Source organism: Delphinus delphis, chromosome 16, assembly GCF_949987515.2.
Source record: "Delphinus delphis chromosome 16, mDelDel1.2, whole genome shotgun sequence".
NCBI classification, from domain to species: domain Eukaryota; kingdom Metazoa; phylum Chordata; class Mammalia; order Artiodactyla; family Delphinidae; genus Delphinus; species Delphinus delphis.
The window spans coordinates 82875457-82894465 of NC_082698.1; the positions used below are offsets into that span (position 1 = coordinate 82875457).

At 52.0% G+C, this 19009-nt stretch overlaps 1 protein-coding gene and 1 pseudogene across 1 annotated transcript in view; one reads left to right on the forward strand and one right to left on the reverse strand.

Annotated features, from left to right (window-relative positions):
* The window catches only part of GALNT2 (polypeptide N-acetylgalactosaminyltransferase 2), a 179206-nt gene extending 166277 nt beyond the window's left edge, over positions 1-12929 (reverse strand). Inside the window, exon 1 of the mRNA XM_060035105.1 lies at positions 12633-12929. Within this exon, the coding sequence (XP_059891088.1) occupies positions 12633-12758 (126 nt within the window). The 5' untranslated portion in view covers positions 12759-12929. The remainder of the gene's footprint in view (positions 1-12632) is intronic.
* A 3694-nt stretch (positions 12930-16623) lies between these two features.
* Positions 16624-17774, forward strand: LOC132439232 (actin-related protein 2/3 complex subunit 1A pseudogene; annotated as a pseudogene).
* The last annotated feature ends 1235 nt before the right edge of the window (positions 17775-19009 follow it).

Consider the following 19009-nt stretch of genomic DNA (forward strand, 5'->3'; position numbering starts at 1 on the left):
TTCAAACACCCCTCGTGCAGCGGGAAGGAGCGTTAGGTCATCAGGAATCAGGAATTCCCTCTGGGACAAGATGCCACCCCATCCTCTCCACGGGGGACCGAGAAAAACGCTTTCAGCTAAAAATTATACCTCAAGTACAAACACTTACAGCCACGTCGGATTCACTCCCCAGGGATGGGATACTTCACCTACATTCCTCTTCTTTTGAAAACAAAAGAGTCACATCTTGATGCAGACTGGCCTGGGGCCTTGCGACTCACCAAGCACAGACAGAGAACATGCCTCAGCAGCCCTCTGCACAGGGGGCTCCTCGTGAGGCCTCATCTGCCTCTGGGGGGCCCATCTGGGTGGCCCTTCCTGCCACCCAGCCTCAGACCCACAGCTCAGACCACCCAAGAACAGCTCGGGCTGGATCCTGACATCAGCACTTTGCAATATAAAGGTTAAGGAGTGATCACCGGCCCAGGTAATCAGCACCTTCCAGGCTGAAGTGGCAGCTCTGCAACAGCAAGAGAGAAACCTGCCATTCGTAAGCTGATGGTGACTCAGGACTGCAGTTCTGAGACCAGGATGGCCGCAGCCGGACTTTCTCCAGGGCCGAAGGCAGTTTGGGGAACGTTAACATTCCAGCCGGGTTAACTCACTTTGTTATACAGCAGAAACGAACACATCATTGTAAAGCAATTATACTCCAATAAAGATGTTAAAAAACACATTCCAGCCCCAGCCCTGCTACCACATGACCGGTGGAGCAAGTTAAGAACCTCGGGGTCCACAGGACACTGCAGTGTGAGTGCAGAGGGCCGGGAGGAGAGGTGAATAAGCGGCAGCTCCAATCGGGTGTCTCGGGGATGGCGCTGGTGTAAATTTGCAGCACCAGGAATTTATACCTTACAGAAAACATGCAGCACCGTATATCTGTCGAAAACCTCTTATTTACAAATACAATGTAAACTACGAGGATTTCACATTAATATCCTGTTGGGGAAACAGAAAGGAATAATATATATTTATTACAGGTCTCCCACTGTGGCTTCCCAAAGCATCCCCAGCCCGAATGGGTCCCGTATGACAGCAGGCAAACTGCCTGCGACGTGTGAATGTACAGGCGTGTGTGTTCTGCCCTCCGGACGCCTGTCACATGAGATGCGGTCGGCAATGTAATAAAACGCCCCCCACCAAACGCTGCTGTGCGACAGGGTCTCCGCGCCACTGAGAGGTCTGGTCAAGAGTAAGCAATCCGACAAACTACCTAAATTGCTGCTCTACCATCAAAAGGTTCACGAGAAGTAGCAATTTCCAAAGAACTTCGGTAATTCTTAGAGAAGAAACAGTACCAAATGTAAGAATATTTTCCTGGTGATACAGCCGACAATTCAGGATCTTAGGTCACCTCTGAAGTATCCTTTTAAAAGAATCATCGCTGGATATTCCTAAGTTACAGGAGGTATCGAGGCTGGTGTATGTTTTTACTGACTGTGACGTTTTGATTTATGAGAAATATATATTTGGTCATTCAGATGTAACCAAATATATATTTGTCATATGTGTTTTTGGTCCTTCTCCCCGATTCTGGCTCGCAGCTCCCCAAACCCTTGGAATTTCCTGAACAGTAAGAGCCACAGGAGCATCTTTTGTTCTACTTGGTCTCTTGTCCTCGGAGCCACAAAGGTGACACGGGTGTCCTGTTATTCACCAGCCCCTTTCCACCACTACTGGGCTTATGTCAATGAGGTTTTTGGAAGCACCTGCGGATGGGGGCTGGTTGCCAGGGGAACCAACCGTAAACAGAGGGGTGCAACTTTCAGTCCCACCCCCTGATTTCCTGGGAGGAGAGGGGCTGGAGGTTGACTCAATCACCAATGGCCTATGACTTGATTAATCATGCCTGTGGAGTGAAGCCTCTGTAAACACTCAAAAGGACGGGTTCAGAGAGCTTCCAGGTTGGGGAACCAGAACACGTCCATGTGCCACCATGCTGGACCCCAAGCACCACGAGGTACCTCAAGCTGCTGTATGTCTCTTCATCTGACTGTTAATCTGTATCCTTGAATATCCTTTGTAACAATTCAGAAATCTAGTAAATAAACTGGTTTCCTGAGTTCTCTGAGCCACGCTAGCAAACTAATCGAACCCAAGGAGGGGTTGATGGGAACCTCTGATTGATAGCCTGTTGGTCAGAAGCAGAGGTGACCACTGGCCCTTGCGAAGGGCATCTGAAGGGGCGGGGAAGGGCGGGGGGGCAGTCCTGTAGGACTGAGCCCTTAACCTGTGGGACCTGATGTATCTCTGGGTGGATAGTGTCAGAACTGGCTTGAACTGCAGGACACTCAGCTAGTGTCTGAGCACTGACTGGTTGTGTAGGGGAAGCCTCCAGCCCCACCACACACACACACACACACACACACACACACACACACACACACACACACACACACACACACACACACACACACACACTGGAAATTGGGAGTAGAAACCTTTCACTGACCCTATTACAAAGCTTTAAATTTGCTTTTTTAAAAAATACTAGTTTTCTGCTGCTTTGCTAATTTAAGCTACATACATCTATAAACTTTTTTAGCTTTTTAAATAAAATTTTCTAAGTAGGCAAAAATAAAATAGCATGATGAACTCCAGATGCCCATCAGTCATTCAACAAACACACTCGGCCAATCCTGTTCCCTCATAATTCTCCCACAGGCTCGGCGTCACTGCGTCATCCATAAATACTTCAGTCTGTATCTATTGGGTTGGCCAAAAAGTTCATTTGGGTTTTCCCATACCATCTTACAGAAAAACCTGAAGAAACTTTTTGGCCAAGCAATACAAAAGATAAGGATTTTCAAAAACATAAGCATAAGGCCATTACTGCCACTAAATAAAATTAATAACAATGCCTTAAATTTCATCTATTATCCAGTCCCTAGTCAACTTACCCCTAATTATTACTTTTTTAGATCTTTCTCTAGTTGGTTTGGTCAGTGATTGTGAGCTCCTTAAAGGGTGACGGAGCACCGTGTTCACTTCTGCAGATCCCAGCACTCAAGAGGGTAACTTGTAGCCAGAAAATGCTTAAAAACCTTTCGACACGGGTTCACACTCATCAGCTGCTAATCTCTCAGCAATAAAAACCAGGAAGTCCTTCTGCTTACATGGATTGGGAGTGAACAGATGCGAATGTACACACTTTGATGAGGCTACCATTTCCCTTTATCAAGGCCAGGGGGCCTGGAGCTGGGATCTCAGAGAGGGAAGTAACTGACACTTGAGAAAAAGAAAGACCCTAACTCACGAATTCTAAGATGCACTTTTTCTTCACAGTTTGACATGCAATTGGGGTGCAGCTCGTGACACCTTCTGATGCCGTGGCCAGGTCTGGGCCGTGACGCACCGTCATGACCAGCACTACCTCAAACACAAAACATGCCAGCAGCAGAGTCTGTGGGATGCATGTTGGTGCCTTGGAAGAAAATCCCAGACAGCAAATCAAGTGGGACAGAAGTGGACGGTGAACTGGGGAGCTGGGCAAAATTCCCAGAAGAGTCAAAAGGTGGCCAACTCTATCAAATGCCAAGTGATGGTGAGAGCCCAGAACCCAGGGCTCGTAGGAAATGCTGCATCCACCAGAGAGCTTGGTGGCACAGGGGAAGGAAGACTTTGTCTCAGGAAAACAGGCACTAATATCTCTGAGGCAAAAAGCAGACACTCGAAAAAAAAAGGAACACGCTACCCGATGTATTTCACGTATATTTTCCTTTTTATCTGTGCACAAGAGGGATAAATGGAAAAATCGATGTCTAATTAAATCTAAAAGAGCTCTTTAAATAAGTAGAAAGTAAAAACATTGATAAGAAACCACTGCGTCACAGTTCAACAGTGTTTTTTCTTTCCTAGTGGTACAGAAAATGATGGTTTCACAAATAATGGCATCTTAGGTTTGACGAAAAAGGGTATATTCCAGACACAGGGGGACGTCAGTGATCATCCAAAGTGAGACAGGAAGAAAAACAGGCGCATCACTTACTGCACAGAGGAACTGGGGCGGGGGTGGGGGGGAGGGCGGAGGGAAAGGAGGAAGGGGACAAGCCTCCAAGGTCACAGAGCAAGGGTCTCGGTCAGTGGGGAAGCCCTTGAGGCAGGAAGGACCAGGGCGATGACTTGAAGGCTGCCACGCCAGGCCAGCCGGTTCCGCATCCAGGACAGTCACACACAGCCCCCCCCCCACATGAGAGTCAGTGTTAATTTACGGGCGTCGCTGAAACACAGGCCTTTACTGTGCATCAGCTTCCAAGCTCCCGCAGGGTGACTCGTGGGAAGGGTGCCCCCCTTCTGGAGCAGGACCCTTTCAGGAAGAGATGTGCTCCCTTTCTGGGCCGGCCCCTGAAGCGGAGACGAAGAAACCTCGAAGGGCTCCCGAGTCTGAGGCCTTTAAAAGGACCTCTTCTCTGCAGCCACATCCACGTTCTCGTTTCCGATCCAGAAACACGCTGGACGCACGGCACACACCACACCCCAATAAGGCATCTGATGGCCCCTCACAAACGCCGGCGGCTACTATGAAAAGCAGCTGGATGTTCGCCCTTGAGAAACAGGAGGACCTGCGATTTCCCGCCGTCCCACTCCCTCAAGGGGCTGTGGGCAACGAAGTCACACGTCCATTTTATTTCCCACAAACATCACAAATCGCAGTGCTTCACCACGACCCCGTTGCCGAGAACAACCTCTCCAGAGCCCAGGGACCAGGCAGGCCCCTGACCTCCGGTTTCCTGCAGATGAGAAACCCACAAGTCCCATCACCACAGCAACTCGCCGAGACGCCATCCTAGTGGGGACCAGCGGGACTTCTCATTAAATGGTGTTGTGTGTGGAAAGCACCCTGCACACGAGCCATGTGATTGCACGGCGTGCCTGACGGTGAACAGGGTACGGAGGCTCGCCCAGTCCAGCCCGGCCCTGCAGAGATCAGCTCAGAAATCACACCACGCGACCGTTCCACAAGCACACTCCACAAAGTGAAGCAGCAAGTTAACCTGCGGCACCTAAAGCAGTCCCGGGCCCCAGGTGGGGGCGGGTGGCCTGGGGGTGTGCGTCCCGCGTTATTAACCAGGATGAGAACGCTCCTCGCCCAGGACTCCGTGCGGGGCAAGAATGTAAGACCCCACGTTGCCACGGGATGGAGGAAACTCCGCCACCGGGAGACCAGAGGCGATAGACTCCCGGAAAGAAAAGTGGCTCATTTATTTAGCAAAGGAAACTAAGGAACACAGAGAGCACCCAACAGGCTGGACGCCCCGAAGCCGGGGGCTGCACCCGGGGAGAGTGAGCCAGGGACTCACCTGCTCTGGGTCTCGGCTGCAACCTGCTCAAGCCACCCCTCCCCACGGCACCCATGGGCCCTGCACTCACTGTAACCTTCCCCTCCCCTGCTCCTGACCCCTCCCGCCGCCCCCACTCAGCCCCTTCTCACACTACGTCACTTACTACCTACGGTGCTTAGTCCAGCTGCGCCCAGGGTAAAGCTCCCCAGGGGCCGAGATTGTGTCTCCGTTCTGTTCACTGCTGCACCCCAAACACCAAGCAGTGCCTGGCACATAGTAGGTGCTCGATAATACTCATTGAAAGAACACATGAAAGGGACCCCAGCCTGTTTGCATGTCTGCTCCTGCCAGGGGGCAGTTGAGGACTTCAGGACAGGCAGAGACCTGAGGACAAGAACACGTGAGACCTTCCACAGAGCACAGGGTTAAAACGGAGAAAGGACCCTCCCATGAGAGGATGACTGTGGGCGCATCTGCTCCAGAACGCCTTCCAGGAATGTCCCGCCACCATCAGCAGGACACGGGCACTGCCGGCGCACGGAAGGGGCACGGGAAGCCTGGGAAGCCAGAGCGAGCCCCCCCACCACCGCTGGCCGCCCAGACCACCCTGGGGGTGCCACCCACTAGCTCTGCAACCTTGGGAAAGTGACTGAACCTTTCTGTGCTTCAGCCTTCATCAGTAAAGTGGGAGGAATAGAAGGACCGTGATGTGGAGTCGATGAATTAGTATCTGTAAAGTATTAGGACCACGCCTGGCACATAGTGGAGGCTAATAGTGTGTTTATTAAGTGGAAACCCTTTCCAAGGGGTCCACCCCAGACCACACAGAGAGGCAGTCTGGCTCCAGGAAGACAGCAGAAAACAAAAAGAAATCGCACTTAACACTGACTACGGCAGTGCTTCTTAAGTGAGGGCGACCCTGCCCGCTGGGGATACCCGGCAACGCCTGCAGACGATGTCGGTGGCTGCCACTGAGGCGGGTGGTACCCCTAGCATCCGGTGGAAGCTACTAAATGGCCACGGCGCACGGGGCAGCACCTCCGGCCCCCAAAACAAACATTACCCGGCGCAAAGTGTCAGCCGTGTGGAGGTTGAGAGGCCCTGAGCTAGAGTGACCGCTGCCCCCCCCAACACCCTCGTTCCCTGCCAAAACGCTGGTCATGATTTGGGCTCTGGGAATTCAGCGACTCTATCCCCAGCCGTCCAGGCCATTCCTCCTCCCAAGGAGTCAGCAGGCAGGACCAGGTGGCCAGCAGGAGGGGCCTGGGGGGCCGGGGCGGGCAGCCCAAGGGCAGGCTGAGCCACGGGTGACCAGGCAGCCCCCGTAAGAGCCGTAGCAAGGGCCACAGGACTCCCAAAGCCGAGGAAGGCAATGTAAATGGAAGGCCAGGAGTGAGATTCAATGTGACCATGTTTGGTTTTTTCAAATCCAGCCACGATGAATCACTGCCGTCTTCGTCCCAGCACGCTAAGAAATCCAATCCGTGCACAATGACACATGCTTCCCGGGCCTACGATACCGGTCATGACTAAATGCAGAAATGCCAAGTGCCTCAGCCTGCCCCGCGGGAGGCAGATAGATGCGAGCAGGGGCCCAGACCCGCCCGCCTCGGGCAAGGGATGCAGGGGGGGCGGTGCCCCCCAGGGGAGGACTCGTTGGCTCCTCGAGCCTATGGGGGAGGCTCTCCCGACTGGACAGATAAACAGGAACCTCCACACTGGGGGTTCACCCTTAAGCTCAAGCACGTGGCCAAAGGTCAGAGCGTCCTCACAGCAGTTAGAAAGCAGGGTCAAGTTCTACTGCGAGGGCAGGAGTGTCCACGGGAGGCTTGCACCAGTGCACTCAGCGCAACGCTCCACGGAGAAGGGCTCCTCGCCAGGCCCGGCCTGCACCAGATGCCACCTGGGAGGTCTGCCTGTGGAAGCGCCAGGAGGTCCTCCCGAAGAAACCGCACCGTAGGGCAGCGCGGAGGCAAGGGCCCAAGACCACAGCACTGGAACGAGGGTCCCCGGCGGCAACACAGAGGCAAAGGTGGCCTCGAGGGGGAGGCCACTTTTCGGGTCACGCCAGTGAGACCAGGCCAACACCTGCTTTGATTCGAGCAGCATCTCTACAGAAGCCGCGCTCAGCGTGTCTAAGCACCACTGTGGCACGGGCACGGAGCCAGGTCCCGGAGGCCCTGCAGTGGGGACGGAGACCATGGAGCGGGGGTCCCAAGGGAAGACGAACAGGGCAGCTGGGGGCGGGGGGTCCCCAGAGAGTGGTGTTTATTTAACATCCGTACGGAAGGCTCTCACTGTGGCATGTGTACGGCGTGCCTGTGGGTGTGTTTCCACCTGGACATCCGCCCAGCTTGTCTGTCTCAGCATCACCCACACAAGCAGAGCTTCCAGGAGAGGGTCCACGAGGAGGAAAGTGGGAGAACCGAAAGGGGGCGTGGGCTCGGCCAGGTCTGGCTGTTGTCTCACCCCACGATTTCTGCTGGGCCAGCGAGGAGACTTCACAGATTTCTCCCAGGAACACCCTGCCTCTTCCGGGATCTCGGCCAGAACCTGGGCAGTCAGCTCCTGTGCGCTCCGGGTCTCTGCCCCAGGCAGCCTCACCACGCCCCTCCTTCCACTAGGCCAGCAGCCGCTGGATCTGCTGGAAGTTAGGCAGCGGGGCACTGCCCGCTTTGAAACTCACACCTTCCCGAAGTGCCTTCTCTCTCCCCAAAGATCTCAGAAACACGAATGGCAGGAACGAGAAATTATACACATGAAACTACATGTGTATGTATGTATCTCCCCGCTCACCATCCCATTGTTCTTCTGGCCTCTCAAATACCTCTTCCTCTGATCCAAACAGGGGACCCACCACTCGCCAGAAGTTAGGGTGGGGAGAGTCACAGGGGGCCTGAAGCCTCCCCACACCACTAACAGCCCCCTGGGTGCCCCGGACTCCACCCCGAGGTCTGCCGCAGCCCAGGCAAGCTGGCCCCCTCGGTGCTGGGGGCAGGAGGCGGCAGGCTGTTCCTCACTCTCACCAGAGGGCTGGGGGTGAGCCCATCACTGTGCACCGTCAGTCACAGCCGGCTTCCACCATGTGTGAGCCCCGGAGACAGCATGGCATCACTCCAGAAGAGCGAAACTTTTATTTTCTTTAAAGAAAAGTTTCTCACAGAGGGACGTTTGTCAGCTTCTCTGGCTCTGCGGTGGTTTTCCCCCAATACTGCACTCCCGACCTCAACTTCAAACTCTCCTTTCAACTGGAATTTTTTTAACTGACTCTAGCTGGCCGGGTGCGGCCTGGGTCCCCCTTCCCAACCGCCACCCCCAGCAGACACATTCACAGATCTGCTGATGCCCACAAAAGCGCATGGGTGACGAGAGCCACCTCCTCTCCCACCAGAAGGGGCAAGGCTGCGGGCAGAGGGCGACTGGGTGCCCAGAGCCTGGAGGGAGTGGGCGGCAGGCCGGCCTCCCGACTGCGGGAGCCCCACTCAGGGACGTGACCAGCAACACCCATGGTTCACACAGCCACCAAACGACGGTGTGTCCTGCACCCACTTTCCCGCTGGCTGTCCGCTGACGGGAACCCCGCTCTGACACCACGGCTGGGGACAAGAGAGCCGGTAAGACGTCCGGGTCACTTCCCAAAAAGGCAGTCCTTGATGTGAGTCGGGGTCACGCTGCCAGCCCAAATGAACCAACCAAATCGATCTGGGAGGAATGGATGAGGGATTTAAAAAAAACTCCAGAGATCAAGAAGAAGACAGTTAAGCGTCACAGTTCACTCCATCTTCAAGCAGATATTCAGGCTTTCTTCCTTCCCCCCAGCCCTCCAAACAGCATCTATTCTGCGCCTACTGTTTGCCAGCACCTCCTAGTGGCAGCTGGTCTTTGGCTACCAGAACTATCCCCACTATAAAGATGAGGAAACTGAGGCTCAGAGAGGTTCGGTAAATTAGTAAAGGTCACTCAGCAGGAAGGAGCAGAAAGCTAGTCGTAATGTCGATAAATGTATCCACACCATTCCCCGTAAGTGTCCACCGCCCAGCTCAAAAAACACCCGTGCTTCCCTGTGGTCAGCAGAAGTAAGAACCAACAAGTCAGCTTGGCATCCGAGGCCCTCTATGATTTAGTCCCAAACTCCTCCAACTGTATCCTCCACGCGTACCCGCTCCAGCCAAGCGAGGCCCTCCACCGCCCCAAGAAGAGGCCAAGCCCGCTCTCCCAGAAGGCCTCCTCCAGGTCTTACCCAAAGGCCTCCAGCATCCACTCATCGAGGAAGGGCAGGGGAGTAACCGGGCCCTGGCCGTGCCCCTCGGGAATGCTCTCCCTGCCTCCCAAGGGCGTGCGGTGGGAGCACAGACAAGGGGTCCTGGCGTCACACACTCTCTCTCGGGAGAGACCATGCTTCCCATACTGGAAAACCCTTCCCTCTCCAACCTGAAGAGCCACACTTCACCCAGAGGCAGGTTTATTTCGACAGAAATCTCTTCCTCTCTCTGCAGCTCCATCCACTGCCAACATACCAAGGCCCAGGGGAGACTGAACATGATTAAAATTTTAAAGCATTTAAGGATGCTCAAAGGAAAGGCATCCTTGAAGTGCAAATCATCAATTTAGGGGGAAAGAGTGAAATACGGGGGAGGGAAGGCTCTCTGCCAATGTAAATAAAATATAATTCCAAACAATATTATGCATAAAATGATTGACCGCACACCCCGAACTTCAGCGCTGAGTCCCGAGCAGGGCAGCGCCTGCCCCTGTTGAGTTTATGAAATCTGCGGCGTGAGGTGAGTGGGCTCTCTAAGTTTCGCCAAACGGAGAATAAATAACCATCCTGAGGGGGAGTAATCTAACAGGCAGGGTAATTTAACAGCGGCAATCCCGGCCAGGTGCTGAAGCAGCAGAAACTCCAGTCAGGCTCCCATCAGACAATCCCCCAAAGCCTAATACCGAAGCCTGGTGCCCTGTGAAAAGACTCAGGGCGAAGAGAAACTGGCTAAATATGGAATTAGACCCTTGACTCGAACGGCATGAAACGAGAGAAGAAATGTAAGTCCACTTACACCTAAAAAACGACAGCTAGTATTCAAATTCTGCCTTCACACGCATGCTACCGTATCTTTTTTATGTCCATACTTTACAAGCTAGAAAATCTATATATTTCCTTTTATCACGAGGACGAACTAAATTTGAAGAGACTTTCTGGTCTCTGAATCCATGGAAACAACTCAGGAGGAAGAAAGACTAGGCGGCTTTATACTCTAGATTAGGAAATTCAGGACAGCAGATTCTACTGACCCCCCTCCGGAGACAGTCTCAGGGCGGTTACTTTAATACCAGGGTCAACACTACGTTAACGAGTCTCCTCCAGTTTCAAAAGCTATTGCATGTACACACCTCTTCCCCAACTGACAAATCACCAATCCACGTATAATTGTTCATTTCGCACACTTTTTTCTACGAGGTCTCTGTACCTTCCTACTGCCACCAGGCCACAAGGAGTTCTTGGATTTTTTTTTTTTTTTTAACTAAGGATCAAATGGAAGACCCCTCAAGAACCATCCACCAGCTGAAGCCCACCAGGGAGAAGCCAACCTCTCCAGATGCTAATGCCACCCTGTTGCTGTTTCCGGATGCTAATGCCACCCTGTTGCTGTTTCCAATCACATGTGCTAATGAGAGCAGCAGACCAAGGAAAGGCAACACTAAGCATGGCTTATGTATTCGGTTTTCTTTCACATGAAAGGCAGGAAGCTCTGCCAGGTCTCACCAGCACACCAGGCTACGTGGACCTGCGAAGGCACAGTTTACTGGGAAGCAAAGCTTTTGAAATAATTCCAGTTTAACACGGCCACGGTTTTCAAAGGGCTGCACTGCTTCCGCTGGGCGCACTGCTCTTTACCATTCAAGGATGAACGGAGACTTCATGCATGTGAACAACAGTTCCCTGGATTAAAATAGGGAAAAAAACAGGGCTAACAGCACATGTCAGCTCAGAAATAAGCTAGGCCAATTCTGCACACGGAAAGACTTTTCATTTCTGCCCCTCTAGATAAAGCAAGCCTACGAAATTTACCATGAATCTAACACCTTCAGCTAAGCATGAATGAAAGGAGGAAGGAAGGAAGGAAACCTCTGAAGCAGCTGAACCTCAGCCTTGACGTTTATGGTCTGACTTTAGGGCTAAAGTCTTTTCATCCAGTTACTCTGGCTTGCTCGTTCCAAGACACCATTCCCTGGTTCCTGCCCAACCCACGGTCCACCTCCATTAACTCAGAATTTCCTGGGTTTGCGGTGACACCAAATGTCACAGCAGAGGGGTTACACCGTGTGGAGGCCGCTTTCAAAGCCTGGTTGCCACCAAACCCCACGAACACCGCTGGCGGCAAGTGCACAGCCCAGAGCCCCGCTCTCCCAGCGGGATCGCAGGGCCCCGGTGCCCTGGGCGCTCCATTTCCTCCCGAGGGCGCCCGGCCGTCCAGAGCGGCTCACGCGGTCCCCACGGCCCACCCCCTCGGCCCCTGGAGCCCGCCGGGACACACACAGCAGAGGGACCACCCCGCGGAACGGGGGCGTGGGGCTGGAACAGGCGGGCGCCGGGGGCCGCGCGGGAGGGCCGGCCGAGTCGGGCGCGGGGGCCGGGAGGGGACGGTCTCGGGGTGTGGGTGGGTGGCCGGCCTCGTCCGGGGCGCAGGGGCGCGGGGGCCCTCCGCCTGCATCACCGGGGAGGTCCGTTCCGTCGAGCGCGGGGCTGGCGGCGCCCCCGTCCCCAGAGGTACCGAGCCGAGACCCAGAACTGCCCCCTCCCCGCGAGGCGGCGACAAGGGGGAGGGGGCATTGCGGCGGCTGGTATCAAAGGGCTGAAAAGAAACTTGGACTCCTGTCTCCCCAGGTACGTGACACGTCGCAAAGGCGGCCGCCTCTCGCCCTCCCCCCCCCACCCGCTTTTGTGCTTCCCAACATCCCCACCCCCAAATGTCCCACCGCAGGGGACCGGGCTCCCGGCAGCCGGACGAAACTCAACTCAAATTACGTGGAGCGGAGAGCTGGGGCGGGGGGCGACAAGAGGCGTCGGCGGCCCCAGTCCCGGGGGCTGCGCCGGGTCGCCCTCTCCCGAACCAGGCGAGCGCAGAGGGGCCGGGGGCGCCCCCAGCCTCGGGGACACGGCCGAGAGACCCGGGGCGGGTGGCCGGAGCGGAGGTCCGGGCGGAGAAGGGCAGGAGGGACCAGGAACCCCCCTCGGTGCCCCGCGGCGCGGCCGGGGCGCGTGGGCGCCGGGGGTTCCGGGGCCGGGCCGCGGGCGGGCGCCCCACTCACCTTCCTGCCGGCGCCGCCGCCCGCGCCCGCGGCCAGCGCGGAGCCGCCCCCCGAGTACATGTAGTAGGCGATGCCCAGCACCCACAGGAAGGCGAAGCACAGGAGCATCCGCGAGCGCCGCCGCATCCTCCCGACTCGGCCGCCGGCCGCGGCCGCTGCTCGCGAGTCTGCCTGGGGCCGCGGCGGGCGCGGGCCGGGGAGGAGCGGAGGAAGGGGAAGGGCGCGGCGGCTCCTCCTCCGGCGCGGCTGGCGGCGAGGGCGGTGCGCGCCCGGCGCCCGAGCTCCGCCCCGGCCGGGAGCGCCGCGCCGCGCCCGAGCAGGAAGCGGCGGCCGCGGAGGCAGCGAGGGGGTCAGGGAGCAAAGGGCGACCAATCGGCGGCGGCTGCGGGGGCCCGGCGCGGGCGGAGGAGGGGATTACCGCGTCTCCACCGCGGCGGCGCGCCGGCCCCGCGGGGAGGGCCTCCGCCGGCTGCCGCCCCGCCACCCCCGTGAGTGACAGGTGGCCGCCGGGCGCCCGCGGGGCGCGCGCACATGTGCGCACACACGCGGGCGCCCGCACCAGGGACCCCCGGTCGCTGCTGCCGCGCGCTGCCCGGCCGGGAGCGCCACTTCCGCGGTCCTCGGTCTTTGGGACCACCCCAGCCCCCTGGCAGGCTCGCTCTTATTGGCCCACCGACCTGAGTTTTTTGGTGCAAATCCCCCTCCGGTACCCGACTTGGCTGCCGCTCGCTGCAGTTTTCTTACTAATCTTGCAGCAAAACATCCCTGGTGGGGATGGATCCCCAGGTGTCCATTTTATTTATTTATTTAGGCAGAGGTGGCGGCCTGGAAGTAGAAACCGAGAGGTGATTTTTCAGGGGAGCGTGTTTCCAGGGATGTACGGAGTGCTGAATAGCAGGGTTTTCTTTTTTGTTTTTAAGTAAACACGAAATGAGGAAGAAGGAAGGCAATATATATTTTTAAATTGTTTTCTTTGTGACTGGTTGCTGTATTAAAAGAAGAAAGAAGAGGCAGCACACGAAACAGCTTTAAAGATGCAAGAAGACAGACCTGTCTTGTAACAGAATCTGTGTAACCTTGACGATGCCCTTGTAACAGCAAAGTTTCCAGTGTTCCTAGGGAAGAAAGAAATGTTACTTAGCGCTTGATATTTTAAAAGGGATTCCGGAAGCTGACCAGTCCAGGGGACAGAAGCAGCTGCCTGCGTCTGAATCTCTACTCACATCCTCAATAAAACACAAGCACAAACAAACAAGCCTTCCGCTCTACTAGGAGAGCAAATGCCACGAGCTGAACTTCAAATTACTTCTTCAGTAGAAGGAAGAAAATACCTCAAATTCCAACAGAGCTCCCTCCACTGTTGCCAAGGACTTAAGTGAAACCCAGGCTTAAATCCGTCTATGAAGAGAAAGTCCAACACCAAGGACTAAATACTGAACACAGGTTGGATACTTGAGTGGAAAAGAGAAGAGGTTTGAAAGAGAATGGGACAGGAGGTGGCAGCCTTGAAGAAGCCTTGCTTCTGGGAAAAGTCAGATAAATAGAGAAAGGGCAATGCCCTTCGGAGGTCTTGTGGTGAAGGAAAAGTGAGAAGTATAGATCCGCAGAAATAAAAGACAACCAATCCCTCCCTCAGTGTGGTTACCTATTAAAAAGTGCACTTCAGTATACAGTGAGAAGAGGACATTCTTGAACTATGAACCCCGTGTCAAAATGTCTAGTAGCACTAAAACATCAAAATAGCTGCATATAAATCTACTGCAAAAAGAAAAAAAATGCATTTCTTATGATGAGAAGATGAATCATAACATTTCACCTGATGAAAATCCCCCCATCAATAAAACGACAAAGCAGAGGAAAATTGTAAGACCTTATGTCAAACTCTCAAGCTGAACAAAGTATCATATATTTGGATACACCTCCCCCCCCCCACATACACACACACACAGATAGAATCAGAAATTCAAAACCTGAGAATATATTAGGCAAAAATTAGGAAAAAATACAGCAGGAGTTGATAAGATTCAGGATAGAAATTGAAAATAAAGACAAAACTATCCCACAAACAAAGAAGAATTACAAGACGCCCAAGGGAGAATATATCAAATACAGATATGTAAAAGGACACTGAAGAATGGCAAGAAAATATTCAAGAAGTTGAAAATAAAATAAAGAAAGGAGTAAAAAGCTTTCAGAGATAGGTGGTTGAAATGAAAGCCAGGAAAGAAGAACCAAAATACATGTCACTGGAGTCTCTAAAGTAGAAACACCAAACAGTGAAGCAAAATTAATATTAACACCGTCATCCCAGATGTAACATACGGCATGATGACGATAGTTACCACTGCTGTATGGTACTTTTGAAGGTTGTTAACAGAGTGCACCCTAAGAGTTCTCATTACCGGGAAAAGAATATTTTTTCTTTCTTTCCTTTTTTTGTATCTAAATGAGATGATGAATATTAACTAAACATTGTGATATTCATTTCACAATATATGTTAGTCAAGTCATTATGCTGTGCACAGTGCTATGTGTCAATCATATCTCAATAAAACTAGGGGGGAAACTATAATCCCAGAAAATAAGCCAGAAATAAGAGAAAATTTAAATTATATATTGAAAGTACCTTCCATGTACCTTGGAAAACTGAGTGGAATAATCAACTCCAAAACATGTTTTAGTAAAACTATTAGATTTTAAAGGCAAAAAGAGCAAATTACTTATAAAAATATTGAGGCTGGCAACATACAGAGCAACGCAACAGTGGAGCAGTATTTACAAGACACTAAGGAAAGAAAGTACCAGCCAAGGATTTTTGTGTCCAGCCTTTAAGGATCAAAGCTATAGACAAACAGATGAGGACTGAGTACAGAAATTTAGAGAGCATCCTATGCCTTTCCTGGGGAATGAGCTTCCCCCAAACAAGAGCTAACTGAGGAAACCGCCAAGTGACGGATGGGAAGACTAGTAGATACACATACTTTCTAATCAAATAGAACAGGTGCAACTGAAAAAAACTGAAGGAGAAGGGAGAGCGAAAAGGGGAAACATAATCATGTAACTGACTGTTAAATAGGTCATAGTTACTAATCAAATGACACCATGTAAAATGGACAGGCCAGATGTTAAAGGGTTAAGAAAAAAGAAAAGAATTAATGTAAAAATATAAAAACTTAACCACTAAAGCAAAACATAAATATTGGAAACCCTGTTCCAAAACCCTAAAAGAAAAAAAAATATTAAATAGCAAAGAATCCACACCAAGTGGTGAAAGAAACACAGTAAGTATACCACAATACATGCAGTAATTATAACAGAAAATAACAGGACAGAGTGGAGACCAAACCATACCAGTATACGCATTTACAAATGCACTTCATTTGCCGGTTAAAAGATTTTCAAATTTGGTCATAAAGGAAAAGCCAACTCTAAAAGAGCAGAAGCTGTGATCCTGGTATCAAACAAAGTAGGACAGGCTAAAGAGCATCCGAGGTGAAGAAGGACGATTTATGGCCAAAGCTTCAACTCCATTGTGCATGGCAGTGGGTCTGAAGCACTGTAGTTTGTAAATCTGAAGTCAGAAGAAAGGCTAGAAGTGACGTGGGGAAGCGTAAGGACAAAGAAACTGCTAGAATAAAATAGACCTCATGACAGCCACTAAAATCCATGAGGGCAAACTGGAACCTACCTCCAACATCGATAATGCAAAAAACAAAACAAATGCCACAATGAGATATCTCCAGTAGCATGGCTATTCTTTTTAAAAAAGCAAAAATGAAAACGAAAAACCAGAATATAACAAATATTGAAAAGGATGTGGTCCTCGGTTTTCTGCCCAAGCCCGCAGGAGCCTGTTCACGTTGATTGACCAGAATCCGGGAATTTAACACTCCGAGCCCATCCGGATGGCCCCGACCCCCAGCTTTCTGTCCTTGGAAAACACGAAGAATAATGTGCCTGCATCAATTTTTGCTAGAGCCAATCACCTGTCATGCCTGGAACAGGGGTCGTACCCATTGCCCTTAGCCCCAATAACCACGAAATCCACATCTATGAGAAGAACGGGAGGCAGTGGGTGAAAACTCATGAACTCAAGGAGCACAACAGACACATCACAGGTATCGACTGGGCTCCCAAGAGTGACCGCGTCGTCACTTGCGGGGTTGACCGCAATGCCTACGTCTGGGGTCAGGAGGATGGTGTCTGGAAGCCGACCCTGGTGATTCTGAGAATTAACTGTGCGGCCACTTTTGTCAAGTGGTCCCCGCTAGAGAACAAATTTGCTGTGGGCAGCGGAGCACAACTCATTTCTGTTTGTTACTCTGAGTCCGAAAATGACCGGTGGGTAAGCAAGCACGTTAAAAAACCCATTCGCTCCACGGTCCTCAGCTTGGATTGGATCCCAACAACGTCTTGCTGGCAGCAGGATCCTGTGATTTCAAATGCAGAGTGTTTTCTGCCTACATTCAAGAAGTGGATGAGAAGCCAGCCAGTACGCCCTGGGGCAGCAAGATGCCTTTTGGTCATCTGATGTCAGAGTTTGGTGGCAGTGGCCCTGGCGGCTGGGTGCGCAAGGTCAGCTTCTCCGCCAGCGGGAGCCGCCTGGCCTGGGTCAGCCACGACGGCCCCGTGTCCGTTGCCGATGCCTCAAAAAGCATGCAGATCTCAACTCTGAAGACAGAGTTCCTGCCCCTCCTGAGTGTGTCCTTCATCTCGGAGGACAGCGTCCTGGCTGCTGGCCATGACTGCTGCCCCATGCTCTTTAGCTGCGCCGACCGCGGCTGCTTGACCTTTGTCTCCAAGCTAGACATCCCGAAACAGAGCATCCAGCGCAACGTGTCAGCCACGGAGCGCTTCTGCAACATGGACAAGCGGGCCACGACCAAGGACCGCAACCCGGCCCTGGAGATGCTGCGCCAGGACAGTATCACTCAAATGTCTATTTATGAGGCAGACAGGCAAGATTGTTGCAAATTTTGCACTACTGGCATCGATGGAGCCATGACCTTTTGGGATTTCAAGACCTTAGAGTCTTCTATCCAGGGCGAGCCTCCCAGATCCAGCATGAGGACGGACAGGCTGCGCCGGGCATCTCCGCCATTCGCATCCTGGGGAGGAGAGCCAGCCGCCAGGAAACACTGAAGACACATATGGCGCAAACCTTGTTCTGTGTTTTGTTTGAGAATAATTGGTGAAAGTATCGGTTTTTTAAAAGCAGCAGTGATTTGGGTTTTATTTTTTGTTTTTTTTGTTTTGCTATTTCATTCCATTCTTGACCAAAGCTTCTCTTTAAGTAGTATATTACAGAAAATTGTCACACTAGCTTAAAGGAAGGGGTGGGGGAAGTATGTAAATTGTCTGCTAAAAAATTAAATGAAAATACTGAATGTGAAAAAAAAAAAGAGGAAAAGGATGTGGAGCAATTGGAACCCTTGTGTGTTGCTGGTGGGAAGGCAAAATGGTACAGCTGCTGTGGAAAACACTTTGGCTGTCCCTTAAAAACTTAAACCTAGAATTACCATATGATTCAGCAATGCCACTTCTGGGTACATACCTAAAAGAAGTGAGAGCAAGGACTTGAACATGTGCTCCCATGTTCATGGCACCGTTATTCACAAGAGCCAAAACATGCAAGCAGCCCGGTGTCCATCAACAAATGAATGGGTCAGTGAAATGTGACATACAATGGAATATTATTCAACTTTAAAAAGAAAGGAAATTTAAAAAACAAACATGGTTCTGATGCACCTAGGGGCAGGACAGGAATACAGATGCAGATGTAGAGAATGGACTTGAGGACAAGGGGAGGGGGAAGGGCAAGCTGGGACGAAGTGAGAGAGTGGCATGGACGTATATACACTACCAAATGTAAGATAGATAGCTAGTGGGAAGCAGCCGCATAGCACAGGGAGATCAGCTCGATGCTTTGTGACCACCTAGAGGGGTGGGATAGGGAGGGTGGGAGGGAGACATAAGAGGGAGGGGATATGAGGATATATGTATACATATAGCTGATTCACTTTGTTATACAGCAGAAACTAATACAACATTGTAAAGCAATTATACTCCAATAAAGATGTTAAAAAAAAAAAGTAATGCATGCCATTAGAAGAGCTCAATGGCCACACACCCCTTTAGAAGACAAGTTGCCTCTGTTTCAAATGCTCTGATTTTTTATTAACAGCTTCATTGAGATATAATTGATTCATTTTAAGTGTAACGTTCAGTGATTTTTAGTACATTAACAGGATTGTGCAAACATCACCAAAATCTGTTTTTAAGCATTTCTAACCTTCCAAAAAAGAAACCTTGTACCCATTTATAGTGACTCCCTCTTCCTGCCCCTAGCCCTACATAATGAGAGACCTACTTTCTGT